The sequence below is a fragment of the Pristiophorus japonicus genome, chromosome 1 (assembly GCF_044704955.1).
Source record: "Pristiophorus japonicus isolate sPriJap1 chromosome 1, sPriJap1.hap1, whole genome shotgun sequence".
Taxonomy (NCBI): Eukaryota; Metazoa; Chordata; class Chondrichthyes; family Pristiophoridae; genus Pristiophorus; species Pristiophorus japonicus.
This window is the reverse complement of record NC_091977.1, coordinates 42036590-42058244: the sequence shown is the minus strand read 5'-3', so window position 1 is coordinate 42058244 and position 21655 is coordinate 42036590. Positions and strand designations below refer to the sequence as shown.

The window sequence follows — 21655 nt, the reverse complement described above, 5'->3', positions numbered from 1 at the left end:
AACTGTCACAGGACAGAGAGTGGAGAGCACCAGTTCAAACTGTCACAGGACAGAGAGTGGAGAGCACCAGTTCCAACTGTCACAGGACAGAGAGTGGAGAGCACCAGTTCCAACTGTCACAGGACGGGAGAGTGGAGAGCACCAGTTCAAACTGTCACAGGAGAGAGAGTGGAGAGCACCAGTTCAAACTGTCACAGGACAGAGAGTGGAGAGCACCAGTTCCAACTGTCACAGGACAGAGTGTGGAGAGCACCAGTTCCAACTGTCACAGGACGGGAGAGTGGAGAGCACCAGTTCCCACTGTCACAGGACAGAGAGTGGAGAGCACCAGTTCCCACTGTCACAGGACGGGAGAGTGGAGAGCACCAGTTCAAACTGTCACAGGACAGAGAGTGGAGAGCACCAGTTCAAACTGTCACAGGACAGAGAGTGGAGAGCACCAGTTCCAACTGTCACAGGACGGGAGAGTGGAGAGCACCAGTTCCCACTGTCACAGGACGGGAGAGTGGAGAGCACCAGTTCCCACTGTCACAGGACGGGAGAGTGGAGAGCACCAGTTCCCACTGTCACAGGACAGAGAGTGGAGAGCACCAGTTCAAACTGTCACAGGACAGAGAGTGGAGAGCACCAGTTCCCACTGTCACAGGACAGAGAGTGGAGAGCACCAGTTCAAACTGTCACAGGACAGAGAGTGGAGAGCACCAGTTCCCACTGTCACAGGACGGGAGAGTGGAGAGCAGCAGTTCAAACTGTCACAGGAGCATCCAGTCATGCCCCGGTAACTGCCCCCAAAGGAAGTGGAGTGTGGGAAATTGCACTCCGTTTCCATTGAGTGGGGGTAAGGCCAATTCTGCGGCGGGAGCAGGACTTCCCGGCCCCAGCAGGTTACCGCCACCAAGATAGGAGCCTATGCGGGGAGGCAGAGGGAAGATGAGGGGGGACGGGGGCGGGGGATGAAGGGGAGAGTGGTGGAGGTGGGGGGTGGGGAAACCCAGGGCGGGGGACGGGAGGGGCCACATTGCAGCGGAGGTCTGGGGGGGCAAAGTGTGTTGGAGGGGCGGGCCTGGGGGCTCTGTGCCTCGGTGCGGGGAGTGTTCAGAGTGGGGTGGACGGGTTGACTGCGCAGCTGGCGGTTGGTGGATGTGGTGTCGTTGGCATTGCGGGGGCGTGGCTCCGGGATGGCCGGGGCTGGGGGCTCGACATCCGGGGGTGTTCGGCATTTGGGAAGGATTCTGACGGGACGGTGTGGGTTGGGTGCGAGGGGAGTGTTCCCGGTGTTGGGTGGGTCCGGAGCCGGGGGGGTGGGGGTTTGGTCTGTTTGAGGCTGGGATTGGGAGGGGCCTGTGGGGTTCCCTGCCACGGAGAGTTGCTGATGCCAGTTCATTGGATGTGTTCGGGAGGGAGTTGGATGTGGTCCTTGCGGCTGGGGGGGTTGGGGGGTGTGGGGGGAGGTGCTGGGGTGATCAGCCATGATCTTGTTGAATGGCGGTGCAGGCTCGAAGGGCCGAATGGCCTATTCCTGCACCTATTTTCTATGTTTCTGTAAACATGGAGACCGGAGCTCAAATTGTTTGTGTGTGTCCTCTGAACCCAAGAATTAGATTGGAGCTCTGAATACCCTCAAGGGATGTAAATTATTTTACATTTTGCATCAGCTTCCTGATGTCTCGACAAGGTTATTCACTGATTGCTGAGCTGCACAAACTGGGAAGGTCACAGGTTCAATTTGTGCTGAGTTAGCCGACCTCGATCAGGCTAGTGGGAGATGCCTTGCAATTGGTCTCAGTGTCCCTACAGTAGGGATGGGGGAAATCTGGCCAGGGTTTCCCTGGTGGGCCTGATTGCTATCCTGCTGGACAGGATGTGCACACACGGATGCTGAGAATCACCAATGAAGATACACCATAAGTCTGACAGAACCGTACTCAGACAGGAGTCAAAATGGGTCCGAGAGAGGAGGAAGGGGTGAATATGGGTGGGAAAAAAGAAGGTGGAAGGATTAAAATCACAAATGCAGCAGCAACATAAGAACATAAGAATTAGGAACAGGAGTAGGCCATCTAGCCCCTCGAGTCTGCTCCGTCATTCAATAAGATCATGGCTGATCTGGCCGTGGACTCAGCTCCACTTACCTGCCCTCTCCCCGTAACCCTTAATTCCCTTATTGGTTAAAAATCTATCTGTCTGTGACTTGAATACATTCAATGAGCTAGCCTCAACTGCTTCCTTGGGCAGAGAATTCCACAGATTCACAACCCTCTGGGAGAAGAAATTCCTTCTCAACTCGGTTTTAAATTGTCTCCCCCGTATTTTGAGGCTGTTACCCCTAGTTCTAGTCTCCCCGACCAGTGGAAACAACCTCTCTGTCTCTATCTTGTCTATCCCTTTCATTATTTTAAATGTTTCTATAAGATCACCCCTCATCCTTCTGAACTCCAACGAATAAAGACCCAGTCTACTCAATCTATCATCATAAGGTAACCCCCTCATCTCCAGAATCAGCCTAGTGAATCGTCTCTGTACCCCCTCCAAGGCTAGTATATCCTTCCTCAAGTAAGGTGACCAAAACTGCACGCAGTACTCCAGGTGCGGCCTCACCAATACCCTGTACAGTTGCAGCAGGACCTCCCTGCTTTTGTACTCCATCTCTCTCGCAATGAAGGCCAACATTCCATTCGCCTTCCTGATTACCTGCTGAACCTGCAAACTAACTTTTTGGAAGTCATGCACAAGGACCCCCAGGTCCCTCTGCACCGCAGCATGTTGTAATTTCTCCCCATTCAAATAATATTCCCTTTTACTGTTTTTTCTTTCCCAAGGTGGATGATCTCACATTTTCCGACATTGTATTCCATCTGCCAAACCGTAGCCCATTCACTTAACCTATCTAAATCTCTTTGCAGCTTCTCTGTGTCCTCTACACAACCCGCTTTCCCACTAATCTTTGTGTCATCTGCAAATTTTGTTACACTACACTCTGTCCCCTCTTCCAGGTCATCTATGTATATTGTAAACAGTTGTGGTCCCAGCACCGATCCTTGTGGCACACCACTAACCACCGATTTCCAACCCGAAAAGGACCCATTTATCCCGATTCTCTGCTTTCTGTTAGCCAGCCAATTCTCGATCCATGCTAATACGTTTCCTCTGACTCCGTGTGCCTTTATCTTCTGTAGTAACCTTTTGTGTGGCACCTTATCTAATGCCTTTTGGAAATCTAAATACACCACATCCATCGGTACACCTCTATCCACCATGCTCGTTATATCCTCAAAGAAACATAGAAACATAGAAAATAGGTGCAGGAGTAGGCCATTCGGCCCTTCTAGCCTGCACCGCCATTCAATGAGTTCATGGCTGAACATGCAATTTCAGTACCCCATTCCTGCTTTCTCACCATACCCCTTGATCCCCCTAGTAGTAAGGACTTCATCTAACTCCTTTTTGAATATATTTAGTGAATTGGCCTCAACAACTTTCTGTGGTAGAGAATTCCACAGGTTCACCACTCTCTGGGTGAAGAAATTCCTCCTCATCTCGGTCCTAAATGGCTTACCCCTTATCCTTAGACTGTGTCCCCTGGTTCTGGACTTCCCCAACATTGGGAACATTCTTCCTGCATCTAACCTGTCAAATCCCGTCAGAATTTTAAACGTTTCTATGAGGTCCCCTCTCATTCTTCTGAACTCCAGTGAATACAAGCCCAGTTGATCCAGTCTTTCTTGATAGGTCAGGCCCGCCATCCCGGGAATAAGTCTGGTGAACCTTCGCTGCACTCCCTCAATAGCAAGAATGTCCTTCCTCAGGTTAGGAGCCCAAAACTGTACACAATACTCCAGGTGTGGCCTCACCAAGGCCCTGTATAACTGTAGCAACACCTCCCTGCCCCTGTACTCAAATCCCCTCGCTATGAAGGCCAACATGCCATTTGCTTTCTTAACCGCCTGCTGTACCTGCATGCCAACCTTCAATGACTGATGTACCATGACACCCAGGTCTCTTTGCACCTCCCCTTTTCCTAATCTGTCACCATTCAGATAATAGTCTGTCTCTCTGTTTTTACCACCAAAGTGGATAACCTCACATTTATCCACATTATACTTCATCTGCCATGCATTTGCCCACTCACCTAACCTATCCAAGTCGCTCTGCAGCCTCATAGCATCCTCCTCGCAGCTCACACTGCCACCCAACTTAGTGTCATCCGCAAATTTGGAGATACTGCATTTAATCCCCTCGTCTAAATCATTAATGTACAGTGTAAACAGCTGGGGCCCCAGCACAGAACCTTGCGGTACCCCACTAGTCACTGCCTGCCATTCTGAAAAGTCCCCATTTACTCCTACTCTTTGCTTCCTGTTTGACAACCAGTTCTCAATCCATGTCAGCACACTACCCCCAATCCCATGTGCTTTAACTTTGCACATTAATCTCTTGTGTGGGACCTTGTCGAAAGCCTTCTGAAAGTCCAAATATACCACATCAACTGGTTCTCCCTTGTCCACTCTACTGGAAACATCCTCAAAAAATTCCAGAAGATTTGTCAAGCATGATTTCCCTTTCACAAATCCATGCTGACTTGGACCTATCATATCACCTCTTTCCAAATGCACTGCTATGACGTCCTTAATAATTGATTCCATCATTTTACCCACTACCGATGTCAGACTGACATCTCTCTCCCTGTTATCTCTCTCCCTCCTTTTTTTAAAAAAGTAGGGTTATATTGGCTACCCTCCACTCCATAGGAACTGATCCAGAGTCTATGGAATGTTGGAAAATTACTGTCAATGCATCCACTATTTCCAAGGCCACCTCCTTAAGTACTCTGGGATGCAGTCCATCAGGCCCTGGGGATTTATCGGCCTTCAATCCCATCAATTTCCCCAACACAATTTCCCGACTAATAAGGATTTCCCTCAGTTCCTTCTTCTTACTAGACCCTCTGACCCCTTTTATATGCGGAAGGTTGTTTGTGTCCTCCTTAGTGAATACCGAACCAAAGTACTTGTTCAATTGGTCCGCCATTTCTTTGTTCCCCGTTATGACTTCCCCTGATTCTGACTGCAGGGGACCTACGTTTGTCTTTACTAACCTTTTTCTCTTTACATATCTATAGAAACTTTTGCAATCCGTCTTAATGTTCCCTGCAAGCTTCTTCTCGTACTCCATTTTCCCTGGCCTAATCAAACCCTTTGTCCTCCTCTGCTGAGTTCTAAATTTCTCCCAGTCCCCGGGTTCGCTGCTATTTCTGGCCAATTTGTATGCCACTTCCTTGGCTTTAATACTGTCCCTGATTTCCCTTGATAGCCATGGTTGAGCCACCTTCCCTTTTTTATTTTTACGCCAGACAGGAATGTACAATTGTTGTAGTTCATCCATGCGGTCTCTAAATGTCTGCCATTGCCCATCCACAGTCAACCCCTTAAGTATCATTCGCCAATCTATCCTAGCCAATTCACGCCTCATACCTTCAAAGTTACCCTTCTTTAAGTTCTGGACCATGGTCTCTGAATTAACTGTTTCATTCTCCATCCTAATGCAGAATTCCACCATATTCCAGTAAATTAGTTAAACATGATTTCCCCTTCATGAATCCATGTTGTGTCTGCTTGATTGCACTATTCCTATCTAGATGTCCCGCTATTTCTTCTTTCATGATAGCTTCAAGCATTTTCCCCACTACAGATGTTAAACTAACCGGCCTATAGTTACCTGCCTTTTGTCTGCCCCCTTTTTAAAACAGAGACGTTACATTAGCTGCTTTCCATCCGCTGGTAACCCCCAGAGTCCAGAGAATTTTGGTAGATTATAACGAATGCATCTGCTATAACTTCCGCCATCTCTTTTAAAACCCTGGGATGCATTTCATCGGGACCAGGGGACTTGTCTACCTTGAGTCCCATTAGCCTGTCCAGCACTACCCCCCCTAGTGATAGTGATTGTCTCAAGGTCCTCCCTTCCCACATTTCCGTGACCAGCAATTTTTGACATGGTTTTTGTGTCTTCCACTGTGAAGACCAAAGCAAAATAATTGTTTACGGTCTCAGCCATTTCCACATTTCCCATTATTAAATCCCCCTTCTCATTCTTCTAAGGGACCAACATTTACTTTAGTCACTCTCTTCCGTTTTATATATCGGTAAAAGCTTTTACTATCTGTTTTTATGTTTTGCGCAAGTTTATTTTCGGAATCTATCTTTCCTTTCTTTATTGCTTTCTTAGTCATTCTTTGCTGTCGTTTAAAATTTTCCCAATCTTCTAGTTTCCCACTAACCTTGGCCACCTTATACGCATTGGTTTTTACAGAACGGCATCAAATTTGAAATTTAATTCAAAAACTGCTTTTATATTGCAGCCCGAGTCTTGAGAGTGTAACCTACAGTCTCTGACCCACACACTGCAAGAATCAGATGTTACCCAGAATAAACAGAAGTCAATGACAATTAATGTGGTTTCATTTCCATTTGATTTTATCGAACACGGTGGAAAGCTAGAATTACCTTGAAGCAGAAAACAGGACAACCTTTTTTTGCTTACACCTAATCAGAAACTCGTGGTCACTTAGTGACCAGTTTCACTTGATTGAGAGCCAATATTTCAAGAAAAATGTTTAACTTGTGCATCTTTCGCACTATGTTTTCTGCCGTCTCACATTACTTCTCTCAAAACTTCCCTTTACAACTTGACAAAGCTTCTGGTAAACTGTACATCTGTTCAGCCTATGCCAGCACCTTATTTCAGTAATCACCCATCCATCATCAACATCACCCCTGTGCTCGCTGACCTACATTGGCTCCCGGTTAAGCAGTACCTCAATTTCAAAATTCTCATCCTTGTTTTCAAATCCCTCCATGGCCTCGCCCCTATCTCTAATCTCCTTCAGCCTCAACCCTCCCCTGCCCCCCTTAATGTCTGCGCTCCCCAAATTCTGCATTCCTGATTATAATCGCTCAACCATTGGTGGTCGTGCCTTTAGCTGCCTAGGCCCTAAGTTCTGGAACTCCTTCCCTAAACTTCTCCGCCTCGCTCTCCTCCTTTAAGATGCTCCGTAAAACCTACCCCTTTGACCAAGCTTTTGGTCACCGGCCGTAATTTCTTCTTGTGTGGCTCAGTGTCAAATTTATTTGTTTTGTCTTGTAACACTCCTGTGAAACACCTTGGGGTGTTTTACTACATAAAAGGCGCTATATAAATACAAGTTGTTGTTGTAATCTAATATTTTATCCATTGAAAGCATATTCAGAAGCACAAAGCATGGTATCACCTGCTGCTGAAAGGCAAACTCACAACTAACTCTGTAACATGCCAATATCGCACTGAATGAACCCCAGCTGATTCTGGATTAGAGTTTCCATTTCTATCACAGCTGGGCCAGCACATCGATTTTACTGGTGTCGACCCTTGCTAACTTGGTAACACTCTCGCCTCTTGAGTCAGGTGGTTGTGGGTTCAGAGTCTCACTTCAGAGATTCGAGCAGATAATCTGGGCTGACATTCCAGTGCAGTGCTGAGGGAGTGCTGCACAGTCGGAGGATGAGAGATTATACTAAGGTCCCATCTGCCATCTCAGTTGGACATAAAAGATCCCATTTTGAAGGGGAGTGCTCCCCAATGTCGTGAGCCAATAGTTAGCCCTCAACCAACATCACTAAAGCAGATTATCTGACCATCGTCACACTGCTGTTTGTGGGAGTGTGCAAGGTGGCTGCCATATTTCCTACATTGCAACAGAGACTACACTTCAAAAGTACTTCATTGGCTGTAAAGCGTTTTGGGGGGTCTTGAGGTCGTGACATGCGCTATATAAATGCAAGTTCTTTATTTATTCTACGCGGGCAGTTTAGTCCCCAATTAGTAAACCAGGAATAAAACAGATTCTAATACTGGCTGTCCTCTGCTGTGCATTTTCTATTTTTATTCAAAACAATTCTATTTGCTAGCTGAGAGGGTAGTGAACAGGAGTGCTGAAGGTGTCTCAGCAAATAGAATGGAGTTTGAAGGTTGCCCAGCATGGGTGTACAGTAGGGTACAGTGCCCACGCCCGCTTTGTGACAGGACCATTGATCAACACAAAATTGAAAACAGAAAAATCCTCCATATAATCATCATTCTTATTTGATTATTCAGTTCAAATCTAGAAATAATTGTAATTAAAGGTTTGAATTGTCCATGACCGTCATGGGAATGTGTACCTTTTAAGTTGTGAATGTAGATACATAGTTAGTTGGGTCGCATCCTCAAGCTGCTGCACAAGACCCTTTCTCTTCTCTTGTAATTTTAGTCTGAAAATAAAAGCATTTTTCGATCGCACTCAGTAAACTGGGATTGGCATATGTGTGAGACACAGAAAATAAACTAAACACAAAGACGGCAGTAAAACAATCGTTATAAAAAATCCTTCTCGGTGCTTATGCCATCATAACCGTCCCATAGCTTTCTGGCCTCACTGACTTTTGTATTTAAGATGTTCTAAATAAGAGAATCATAGAATCATAGAACAACGCAGGTGGTGGTCATTCGGCTCATCGAGACTATGTCAGCAATTTCCAATTAGTCCCACTCCCCCGCTCTTTTCTCATACCCCTGCAAGTATTTCTCCTTCAAGTATTTATCCAATTCCCCTTTGAAGTCTACGATTGAATCTGTATCCACCACCCTATCAGGCAGTGCATTCCAAATCCTAACCACTCGTTGTGTAAAAAAGTTTTTCCTCATGTCGTTTGTTTCTTTTGCCAATCACCTTAAACCTGTGCCCTCTGGTTATCGCCCCTTCAGCCACTTTATTTATTCTATCTAAACCCTTCATGATTTTAAACACCTCTATCAAATCTCCTCAATCTTCTCTGCTCTAAAGAGAACAACCCCAGCTTCTCCAGTCGATCCACGTAACCGTAATCCCTCATCCCTGGAACCATTCTAGTAAATCTCTTCTGTACCCTCTCCAAAGCCTTCACATCCTTCCTAAAGTGTGGTGCCCAGAATTGGACACAATATTAGAGCTGGGGCCGAACTAGTGTTTTATATAGGTTAACCATACCTTTGTGGCTTTTGTACTCTATGCCTCTATTTATAAAGCCCAGGATGCCATGTGCTTTATTAACTGCGTTGTTAACCTGTCAGGCCACCTTCAAAGGATTTATGCACAAACACCTCCCCAGGTCTCTCCTTGCAATCATCATCCCTCCCTCCAACATTTAACAAAAAGTCACCATGATGCCCTTATGCTGCCTAAAGGCCTCTGGGGAATCCAGGGATAAAATCACCGCACAGACCTCTCAGCCAGTGCTTCACTGGGCGTGTTCGGTGCAGAATGAAGCTCCTCTTCCAATCGCTTTCTCTCTGCTTCTAGTCGCTCCAGCTCATCCTGCGAGCATTTCCGTAGTGTTACAAATTGCAATTCTTTCAGGAGTTCTTCTTTCTCATTAATCAGCATCAACTTGTCTCGCTCAACGTCAAGCATCCCTGGCCAGGCCTCGGAGTCCAGCTTCGACAAATCGATTTTTATATTTGCTATTCTGAAATAAAGAAATGTAATAAATACATTTTGTTATTACAATTTGCTGACTATTTTACATTAAAAGAACAACTCATATTTGTGGCACCTTCTCCAAGAGGTGGAGAGAAGGTTGAGAAAGTGAAGGCGCAAGTGAGAATGTGTAAATGTGTATGTGACTCAAGGAACAGAGACAGAAACAGATAGTTAGTAGACTAATAATGGCCAAAAAAAACTACTTACACAATGAACATAAATACAGGAAAAGGGAGCATGTACATGCAAGTTTGGGATATTTGAATAATTTACTCAAAATATGTCAGGAATTAACATGCACCATTCAATTGACAGAATCGCAAAACAGTGGGTTAGTAACCAATTCTGGATTTATGTCTTCCATCCACAGTCAAAGGGGAGGATCATCAATTATTAGTTATATTGGAATGGGTGCTCTGGAGGATAATTGGAAGTCCCCAAATTGCTGTGTTCGTCATTTGAGCCAATCTGCATATTTAAACTGGCTTGGAGTGGGTGTCCTTGCTGCCCGCAGTTTAAAATTGCAGTCAGCCAGATCAGGGTGTGTAAGCAGTGGGCATGTCTTCCACAGTGTGGGAAGGGAGAGTTAAAACCCACCCCTAAATTTCAGAAGAAGACCCTATGGGAAATGGTTCCTAGAGATATTTAAATTAGAAAGTATCAAAATGTAAATAATTGAAGTTTTAGAAAAGACAGAACTTAAATTTTCAAAAGAAAAAATCCCTTGCTATATTTGTTCTTTTATCTATAGGATATTTCTGCAAGAGTTGAGATTTTATTGTAGAATGCAATTACTTTGGTACAGCTGTCAGAAATAATGGATTACATGTGCTACAGATATAATATAGAACTGAATAATCTGCCATAAACGTATATTATCCCCTTTTACTTCACATTATGTGAAATGCTTCACCTAAAATATTCTAAGCCGATGTATTCACAAATCAACAGAAGCAGATACAAAAACTGATGTTACTCTGAATCACTTGATGTTAAATGGAATCCGGATAACAATGTTCCCTCTTTCTTGGAGGGTTCTACCTTCATAACCCACAATGCAGAACCATTGAAACTGGGGGCCCGAAATTCAGTACCACTGGAAAGCTGGTGCTCCTCCCACCTTTTTGTGACTATTAGCACTGAAAGTTTTTCATGGCTGGGCCACCCCATATTCAGCTCCAAAAGTGAACAAATGGGTTCCAGCGCTAATGAACCCTTCCAAAGTGGATTTTTCAGCGGTGTGGCTGTTAATTTGAGCGTTATCACCACTGAGAAATTCAGCATGCAGGTAAGGGTTTCTAACAATCCAGCTACTCCCTGGCCTTTTTAAAGGCCTGGGTTTGCAGCAAGGCCCTGGGGGGGGGGGGGGGGGGGGGGGGGGGGGGGGGGGAAAGGAGGAGTTTGGAAGGATGTCTGGTGTAAGAGGTGCAAGGAGAACCAACAGGTTCACTGATATGGAGCTGCAGACACTGATGGACAGTGTGGAGGACAGAAGAATACTGTTTCCTGATGTGGGGAGACTTGGCAGACCGCCAGTACAAAATGCATGGAGGGAGATTGCAGGGGAGGTGTCAGGCACCTCCATAAATGTGAGGACGCACCCTCCCGGGAGGGTGCTGGCCAGTCCGAATCCAGCCCTTCCAGGGTTGCGATGGGCTGACACCTCCTGGTGCTACCCCCACCTTTTTGTGGCCATTTACAATGAAATGTTGGGAGGACGACGGAGATCCTGCACCTCCTCCTCAGGTGGTACTGCTGGCTCAACCTCCAGCGGCTGTCCCTTCATGATGGCCAGGTTGTGCAGCATGCAGCAGACCACGATGATTATGGAAACCCATTGAGGAGAGTACTGCAAGGTGCCACCAAAGCGGTCCAGGCACCGGAACCTCTGCTTAAGGATGCCTATGCACTGCTCGATAACGCACCTGGTGGCACATTGAGCGTCATTGTATGCATGCTCTGGCGCTGTCCTGGGGTTCCGCAGTGGAGTGAGCAGCCAACTGGACAGGGGATATCCCTTATCCCCAAGTAGCCAACCGCAACCCTGATTGGGGTCGGTCAAGACAGCGGGCACACTGGTCGAGCGCAGAATGTATGAATCATGGCTGCTGCCTCTCTTGCCCGCTGCCTCTCTGCACAGTGCTGACGGCAACACCTTCTCCTACGTGTCGTCCTCTTAATACTCCTCCCATCCTCAGGGTGAACCCTGCCAAGCAAGTCTCTGCAGCCCACAGGCCTCCACTAAAGTGCCAGACCTGAAAGTTGTACAAAATTATGGGCAAGCCTCTGAGCAGCACTCAGCAGGTTTAATGGAGCCAAAACAATGAATAAAACTATATGAAAAACTAAATACTGCGGATGATGGAATCTGAAATATAAAACACTAAAATTAATAAAACTATTTCCCTTCCAAAGGGTTCTGATCGCGGCAAAACTCCAGCGTTGTCACGTTCGAGCACCAACTCGAATACCTCGTGGAGGCACTGCCTGAAGAAGTCCTACCTTTTTGTAGGTGAAATTCCCTGTTCTGGCCGCTTTTCAGCGGCCCGCACTTAGCTGAGCTCGTCGCAGGAAACCTACCTTTACAGCGGCTTCACCTCGCCGTTTCCGGTGGAAGTGCGCACCGCTCAAACTCCCCCCCCCCCCCCCCCACAGCTGATTATGGCTCGGGGAGGGAAAATCACCCGACCACAGCGGCTGATCGATTTTTTCGATCGGCTGCCCAAACCCCGCAGTAGCCGTCCCTTTGGGGACGGTGATTTTCGGCTTCTGGGTCTTTCAGTGTCACTTTTTGCACCATGTTGGGATCTCCGCTGGTCGCTCTGTGTTAGTAATCTTATAAACACAGTGAGAAGATTTCCTGCTGGATATTTCTAGCAAATGAATCCTAAAAGAATTCAGGGTTTTCCTGCAAACGGTCACAAGGTTGCTACCAAAGGAAGTCTCCCCACCCCCTCCATGTTCTTTTGCCTCCGGTACTGGTGCCTAGAACTAGTCCAGATTAAATAAGGAAGTTCCCTCTTTAAAGCCTGATTGTCGCAACTTGAGAAAAGGAATACAATTCTAAATGAATATGTTAATGTCCATGGAGAGAAAGTAGAAAAAATATCCTCCATATCACACTGGTCTTCCTGATGAGAAAATATGCCACAAGAGATTTAATTTTATAGCCAAGGAATGATTACCTTCTCTTTGCCTCTTCGTACTGAAGACTCAGTCTGACCTTCTCAGCCAGATTGGCTCGGCTTCTTGGGCCAAACTAGAAAAAAAATCATTTAAAATAAAAATGAGGTGACATATTCTTAAAAGCCTTTCTATTTTTGACATCATCTTTTGATGCGGCACTCATGTAGATGTGCTCAAACCATTACAATACATGAAGCGGCCTGTAGCCCTGTTTAAAAATGTTCAATATAAAATCTTTTCTACCAATCAGATTCAGGGAAGTCAATAAATATGAAAGATTAATAAGGTAGCTGGTTGCTAAAGGTTTGTGGGTCAGATTTCCACGTGGGCTCTCCGAACAAACCTTCAGTGGAAGATCAGCAGAAACCTTGGGGGAAAAGACAGTCGTTACACTGTTCCTCTAGGCTTTTCCACTGAAGTTATGGCGGGATATCAGAAGAGCCACAGTGGAAATTCCAGGCGCTGACGTTTTGTTGACTAGTTCTGTGTTAAACTATTTAACAGTGTTTGCTGGGAAATGTCAAAGTCGCAGCCAGCTTTCAAATCTTCCACATCTGGAGCCTTTATGACTAAAGTCTGGTAAAAGCAAAACCTGATTAGTTTGAGGACTTAATGTCCAGATTTAAAGTTAATGGCCATTTCTCCCCCTTCCAATAGGAGTCGGCCATCCAGCCCCTCGATCCCATTCCGCAGAAACATTGAAACATAGAAAATAGGTGCAGGAGTAGGCCATCCGGCCCTTCGAGCCTGCACCACCATTCATTAAGATTATGGCTGATCATTCACCTCAGGACCCCTTTCCTGCTTTCTCTCCATACCCCTTGATCCCTTTAGCCGCAAGGGCCATATCTAACTCCCCCTTGAATATATCCAATGAACTGGCATCAACAACTCTCTGCAGCAGGGAATTCCACAGGTTAACAACTCTCTGAGTGAAGAAGTTTCTCCTCATCTCAGTCCGAAATGGCCTGCCCCTTATCCTAAGACTGTGTCCCCTGGTTCTGGACTTCCCCAACATCGGAAACATTCTTCCCGCATCTAACCTGTCCAGTCCAGTCAGAATCTTATATGTTTCTATGAGGCAGGCTCCATTTCCTGCCGATTCCCTATTTTTAGGCCGCTGGTTTTGGTCACAGATGAGGAAGTCTCGTTAGCAAATGCAAATCACGGCGTTTTTTAACCTGCTGGACTGGATGACTCAATACCACACATGGCAGTGCATTTACCAACAAGTCACCAGAGCAACTAGCTCATAATTATTCCTAACCAGTTAATTTTCTAAAACTAGGTCACAAAACTCCATGTGTTTTCAAACAAATGGTGATTTGCAACCTAATTACATTTCCATCCCTGCATTATGCAATCTCTTCTCATTCGGCCTGATGGATGTAAGAAGAAGGTGATAAAGGCCAGCGGGTTAATCTGATCTGAACCTGGTAAACATCACATGAACTGCGAGCACTTGCAATGATTGGCCTTTAAGCCATTAAAAATTCTACCCAATTAGCATTCCAGTGAACAAAACATCAGATCATGCCTCAAATCTAGTCCGTAAGCTGCTTACATTGAAGCTTGACCTGCACATGACTTGGATTTATCATCATATGCTTAAAATGCCATCAGTAAATGCTCGAGTGGTCAGATAGCAAGCTACAATTGGAGTGAGGGCATGAACGTGATTTGAGGTAGCAAGTTGTTCAGACTGCTTTCTGAAGAAGTTAATTTCATCCATAATCGGATAACAAGTGAGGGAAAATTAGCTACTATCTCCAGCAAACATGTACTGTGCAAAATGGATTGGATTGTTAGCAGAGTGTTCCTGTCACAAAAGATATACGTAAAACAAAAGTCTTCATATGGCTTATGCCAGCCCAGCATAGGATTGCACAGAGGCCGGGAGCCCTCCAGTGGCTATTTTTCATGCACAAGCCTGGATTCTGAGAGGCTATATAACTGCGAGGCATCACTGCCAAGCCTGGTCCTGTTCTCATGTAATGTACTAACTCCGACACGTTTTCCTGAAGGGATCATTGAAAAGGTATCAGGAGCAGGGTCACTAGCTTTCCCAGCCTAAGGGTGCCGAGCCAGTTCTAGAGATCAACTAACTCAGTACAGACTATGGATTGAAGCTCGGGCTTTCCTGGTCTATGTGGCTCAGTTCCCAACTGGACAGTGCATTTTCCAACCAAGTCATTATAGAATCATTGAATTTTACTGTGCAGCAGGAGGCCCTTCGGCCCATTGTGATCATGCTGGATCTCTGAAAGAGCCATTCACTTAGTCCCGTTCTCTTGCCCTTTCCCCATAGCTTTTAAACATTTTATTTTGCAAACATGTACCCACATCCCTTTTAAAATTATTATGGATTCATGTCCTAATAACATGTATTAAAAAATTTTCCCTCAACCGTTGAATTCTTGTGGTGATGACATTAACATTTATGCGCTTTTGTTACCAATTCACAGACCAGTAGAAATAATTTTTCACAATTTATTTTATCAAAGCATCTCGCCATTTTGAACATATTATGTAGGATTACATAGGATATACGGCACAGAAACAGGTCAGTCGGCCCAACCAGTCTATGCCGAGGTTTATGCTCCACTCAAGCCTCTTCCTTTTTTCCTCATCTAAATCTATCAGCATAAGCCTCTATTCCCTTCTCCCTCATGTGCTTATTTAGCTGCCCCTTAAAGGTATCTATGCTAGTCGCCTCAACCACTCCCTGTGGTGGCGAGTTCCACATTCTCACCACTCTCTGGGTAAAGAAGTTTCTTTTGAATTCCCTATTGGATTTCCTGGTCACTTTCTTATATTGATGGCCTCGAGTTACGCTCTTCCCCACAAGTGGAATCATTCTCGCTGTATCCACTCTATCAAAACCTTTCGTAATTTTAAAGACCTCTATTAGGTCACCCCCTCAGCCTTCTTTTTTCAAGCCCGTCCATCCTTTCCTGATATGCATACCATTAGATACATTGGGCCCGAAAGTCACCGTCCTGGGAGGGACGGCTACCGCGGAGTTTGGGTGGTCGATCGAAAAAAATTCATCGGCCACTGCGCTCGGGTCCTTTTCCCTCCCCGAGCCATATTCAGCTCGTGGTGGTGGGGGGGGGGGAATTGAGCGGTGTTCACTTCCGCCGGAAATGGCGCGGTAAAGTCGCTGTAAAGGAAAGTTTCCAACGGAGAGGGAAGCAGTGTGCGGGCCGCTGAAAAGTCACCAGCACACCTAAATTCACCACGGAAAAGGTAGGACTTTCGCCGGCAGTGTCCCCGCGAGGTTTTCGATAAGGTGCTCGATCGCGACACTGCTGGGGCCCTTTGGTAGGTAATTAGTTTTATTACTTATTAAGTGTTTTTATTTCAGTTTCCAGCATGCATCCGCATATTTATCTTTTAATATAGTTTTATTCATTATTAAGTGTTTTTATTTCATTTTCCAGCATCTGCAGTATTTATCTTTTTATATAGTTTTATTAATAATGTTTTTTTCATTTTCCAGCATCCACAGTATTTAGCTTTTCATCTAATTTTATTAATTGTTTTGGCTCCATTCAATCTGCTGAGTGCTGTTCAGAGGTTTGCACATACCCCTGTACTTTTGTACAACTTTCAGGTCTGACTCTTTAGTGGAGTCCTGTGGGCTTCAGAGGCCTGCTTGGCAGGGTTCACCCTGAGGAGGGGAGGAGTGTTGGGAGGGTGACACCTGGTACACCTGGTCAGAAGCACGGTGACACGCAGGAAGAGGATCCCTGTCGCCCCGGAGCTAGGAGGCGTCAACCCATCGCCACCCTGATAGGGCCGGGTGCAGACTGGCCAGCACCCTCCTTGGAGGGTGCGTCCTCACATATATGGAGGTGCCCGACACCTGCCCTGCAATCTCCCTCCATGCATTATGTACTGCCTGTCTGCCAGGTCTCCCCATGTCAGGAAATACTATTCTTCTTCTGTCCTCAACACCATCCATCAGTGTCTCCAGCTCCGTATCAGTAAACCTGTTGGCTCTCCTTGCACCTCTTACACCAGACATCCTTCCAACCTCCTTCCCCCACTCAGAGCCTTGCTGCAAACCCTGGCCTTTTTAGCAGCTGGCTTATTAGAAACCCTTACCTGCATGCTGAATTTCTCAGTGGTGATAACGCTCAAATTAATAGCCACACGCTGAAAAATCCACTTTGGAAGGGTTCATTAGCGCTGGAACCCGTTTGCTCACTTTTGGAGCTGAATATGGGGTGGCCCAGCCATGAAAACATTTCAGCGCTAATGGCCACAAAAAGGTGGGAGGAGCACCAGCTTTCTAGCGGTACTGAATTTCAGGCCCATTCGATCTGCTCTTAACCTTTATTCAAATGAAAAGAACCCCAGTTTCTTTAGTCTTTCCTCATAACTAAAGCCTCTCATCCCTGGGATCATCTTGGTGAACCTCTTCTGAATCCACTCCCAAGTTGTGTCCTTACTGGACACAATTCCAATTGCAGCCTAACCAATGATTTGCATCGGTTTAGCATTACCACTTTGACTTGGTAGTCTTATCATTTCCTTTAAGTTATCCTCAATGAAATAAACTGATTACAACTGATCTGTTCTCACGGGTGTTTAAGGACAAGCCTGCATGCAATAGCAATGCTAAAACAAAAAAGCACAGCATTCTAACTGTAAGCAAACCTCACACAACAATAAAGCATGAGACTGTTAATACTAGCTGACAACAGCCCTCTTCTACTCCACTAATCACCATGATACAGTCGAGTCCTAATAAACACACTACCAATTCACCAAGAAATCTGCTGCTTGGGTCAGGCTTTCTATAAACTCCAGATAAAAAGATTTAGCTCGAGGTAAATCTGCATACCACAGGCTGCTGATACATTAATCCAACGACTCGATCGAGTGCGCTCGTACATTTACACATTGGAAGGAAATGCCTCTTAAAAGGGCAAGTGTGTGTAATCATTTTTTTTAAAGTTCTCTTTGGGTACGACAGATGATGCTAAAACTAGTGCACAACTGAATGTCCAATCAGAAAGCATCTGCAAAAGTCCTGCTCAACTTGCCAAACTTAACCAACTCAGATAGCACACATTCAGCTGTGCAGTGCATAGTCCATATAGGAAATGGAAGAGCAGTGCAAAAGGCACGAGGCAAGATTTATGGATCAAGATCTGCCAATCGTGAGTGATGAGAGGTTACAACTATGAAGAGACACATTTGGGCTTTTCCAACAACAACAACAACAACAACTTGTATTTATATAACGGCTTAACATAGTAAAAATAACCCAAGGTACTTCACAGGAACATTATCAGACAGAATTTGACACAGAGCCCCTTAAAGAGACATTAGGACAGGTGACCAAAAACTTAGTCAAAGGTGTAGGTTTTAAGAAGCAACTTAAAGGAGGAGGGAGAGGTAGAGGGGTTGAGAGGTTTATGGAGGGAATTCCAGAGCTTAGGGCCGAGGCAGCTGAAGGCACGGCCACCAATGGTGGAGCGATGAAAATCGGGTATACGCAAGAGGCCAGGTTTGGAGGAGCGTGGAGATCTTGGCAGGGTACGGGGTGGAGGCGGATAGAAAGATAGGGAAATCGAAAAGGTCAAAGGGTGAACTAATAGAAGTCTTCAAGATTATAAGATAGCAATGGACAATTTTCACTGGTTAACAAGACGGTAATAAATTTAAGATAATCTCCAAAAGAATTACTGTGAAGGTTAGAAATAAAATCTTCACACAAAGGGTAGTTAGAATGTGAAATCCTCTGCCACAAGTTGCTGATGAAGCCAAGTCCATAAAGGATTTTAACAGGGATTTAGAAAATTGTTTGAAAAAGAGAAGTATTAAAGAGTGTGAGGAGTGAGATTAAACTAGGTGACTCATAGACACCAGTACAGAGATGATGAACTGAATGACCTGGTTCTATGCTGTAACCTTCTACGATTCAGTCACAGTATGCCATATGAAAGCACGGCGAATTGCGCCATGTTACCAATGCCGAATGAGTGAAGCAGGAATGGGAGAGTGAGAGTCAAATATCAGGATAGACTGGAAGGATATCCAGAAGATGATATCAGGTGAAGAGATGATAAGTTGAGAAATTAACGGATCATGAATAAACATTGCCGTATGTCTAGGTACGCACTATTGCAACTGAAAATAATTTACTGGTATCAAATGATTTTGCTTGAATAGCTTAGTATACTTAACTTGAACTGAGCTAGTAACCTGGTGCAACTGTAACATAAATGGAAGTAATGAAGACAGCTGAGAATTAGCACATTGGATCCAGTAAGAGGAAACTATTATGATGGAACTGAGAAACAATTCAAGACTAACCATCAACATGCATACATGCATGTCAAAAATACCACGCACTCATCAGCTCTGAAACATTTTCCTAAACTTTCTGTTGGCAAAGTACTTTATAAATCAGAGAAGCTTAAGGGTATGGTATCCTAGTGATTCTGGTACTGAACTAACAAACCATGAGGTTCAAACCCCAGCATAGCAAATTGTGAAACTGAATTCAATAAATCTGAAAATTTGTGGCTGGCATCAGGAAAAAGGACCATGAAAACTGCCAGATTGTAATAAAAGCCCAACTGGTTCACAAACTGGAATCTGCTACCTTTTTACATGTGACTCCAGTCTTACATTATGTGGCTGACTCAGGGCAACTAGGGATGGGCAATAAATACTGCCTTGCCAATGTTGCCCACATCACAAGAATTTAAATAAAGTTATGCATATGACCATTATGCTATGTTGCTTTCTAAAATATACAAAACAAATATTCACTCATTTAATGCATATTTGCCTTCACTTTACAGAAAAAGGCTGCATTCAACATAAGGAGCATGGTGAGGACGGTTATTCAGTCTAACTCATCCTTCCAGAGAAACCCAAGATTTTACTACAGGTATTACAGTATCCAACTGCCACTGGAATGATTCCAGGGCTTTTGCCTCCACTCTCTTACCGGGAGGATTCTTCCAGACATTGATCACTCGTTGTGTGAAGAAGTACTTCCTAACATCAGTCCTGACTCTGTCCCCTTGTCCTGTAGCTGCGACTTAACTTGGAATCATGTTCAAGATCAATCTTTTCTATTCCACATAGTCCTATATCTGTGTATAAGGTTTCCTCTCATCCAATTCCTTTCCAGGTCTGAGCTTTTCTAACCTATAAGCCTAAAAATTGGCCTCCTTAGCGCCTCCCATTATCGTCTCCGCGGGGGTGATAACGGGACGCTAACGACTTACCGACTGGGCGCGGTGAGATGAACGACTCCCGCGAACTTCGGCGGGAGGGTTGCAGCGGCGGTAAGATGTTGTGTCCCGATCTCCTTCTCCCGGAGATCGTGACGTTATTGCCATGTGCATCGCCCCGGTCGTGCCCCGGACCCGAATTTGATTCCGTCCCCACAGCATCGCCTGGTGACAACACCGACAGCTGCAGGAGGTATTGGTCAGGACGGCGGGCACTTCGGGGGCGAGAGTTAAAGGCGAGGTTGCCGAGGCAAGTACCAAAATTTCACAAATGATTTTTTTTCACATTTTTTTACACCAAGGATCAGCCACATGGCTCTGCCCTCTACAGCATCCAGTGCTTGGATGGTTCTCTTCTGCCTTGATGACCAGAGTGACTGTGACAACCACACTGAGTTAACCTGGACATTTCTTTCTCCAGGCGTTCACGAGTTTTACTGACACAACCGTTATCCAACCAGCATTAAGCTACACAATTAAATACACGAGCAAATAATGAAGCTATGGGTCCGGCGGTCCAAAAAGATGACTGTCGCTTTCCAAAGGTGCTCTTGCTTCCGAGTGATGGACTCGAGAAAAGAAAACATTTTGTGAAAGTCACTGAAGAAATAGGTACTCACATCGCCAGTGATGTCTGTTTGGGAGCCAGCATCTAGGCACTGCCTGGAGATGGAGTGCCGGGAATTGACTGGATTCGACTGCAAATCTGACTCGGAGGTTCCCACACTCTGGTTGGAATGGAATCGGTCCTTCAGTTTGGCAAGGCTCTGGGAAGGAAACAATCAAAGAAGGAAAAGCTTCACTGAGGCCATTCACAAAGGCAAATGTTCAATGAAACATCTCAGCAGATCATTATCAAAGTGAAGAGGGTAGATTTTCTTCCAGACACAGCAAAGAGACCAAAAAAGGGGTGAAGACCTGTGTCTGGTCTCCGCCCACAATGCACCTGGTCAGGATTCCCTGGGCGTTACTGAGCCTGCACCTGGAGTAGGCACAGGCCCAGCAGGAGTATGCTAATGAGGCTAAAGGAGCCTTTCCCCACTCCGGCTTCACTTACCTCATCCCATCAATGTTGGGCACCCCGGAGGAAAAGCACCCGAGGAAACCAGATATAAGTGCCTGGGCAATGTCCCCCACAGCCCAAAGCGTTTGCACGGGTCTCAGGGGCAACCTGAAGATTCAGAGAATTTTTTTTTTTTTCAGGACTTTCCTCTTTCCCCCCTCCCCCAGAGGAGGGCCAAGTTTCGGCCTGAGTTGCTCCTATTTTTTTGGAGCAACTGGTTTAGAATGGAGCATCTTAGAAATTGCAATTCTCGGCATTTAGTTTGCTCCAGTTCTAGTCAGTTAGAACAGTTCCATTTTGGAACAGATTTTTTTTTCCAAAAGGGGGCGTGTCCAGCCACTTACGTCTGTTTTGAAAGTTTAGGCAGTGAAAGCTTACTCCAAACTAACTTAGAATGGAGTAAGTGTAGATTTTTGTACGCTCAGAAAAACCTTGTCTACACTTAGAAAATCAGGCGTAGGTTACAAATCAGGCGTGGGGGGTGGTTTAAAGGGAAGTTTACAAATATGAAACACATCACTTTTACAAATAAAGAGCCATTATCAATAATAAATGATAATAAATCAATAAATCAACCAATAAATCAATCAAAAAAATTAAAAAATTAAAAAT

At 45.3% G+C, this 21655-nt stretch overlaps 1 protein-coding gene across 3 annotated transcripts in view; it reads right to left on the bottom strand.

Moving 5' to 3' along the window:
• The window catches only part of LOC139263028 (protein WWC2-like), a 296134-nt gene that overhangs the window by 85706 nt on the left and 188773 nt on the right, over positions 1-21655 (bottom strand). For all 3 annotated transcript variants that reach the window (XM_070878495.1, XM_070878504.1, XM_070878514.1), the window contains exons 7-10: positions 20601-20747; positions 12718-12791; positions 9276-9518; positions 8196-8285 (exon numbers count right to left, since the gene is read on the bottom strand). In XM_070878495.1, the coding sequence (XP_070734596.1) occupies positions 8196-8285; positions 9276-9518; positions 12718-12791; positions 20601-20747 (554 nt within the window). The remainder of the gene's footprint in view (positions 1-8195; positions 8286-9275; positions 9519-12717; positions 12792-20600; positions 20748-21655) is intronic.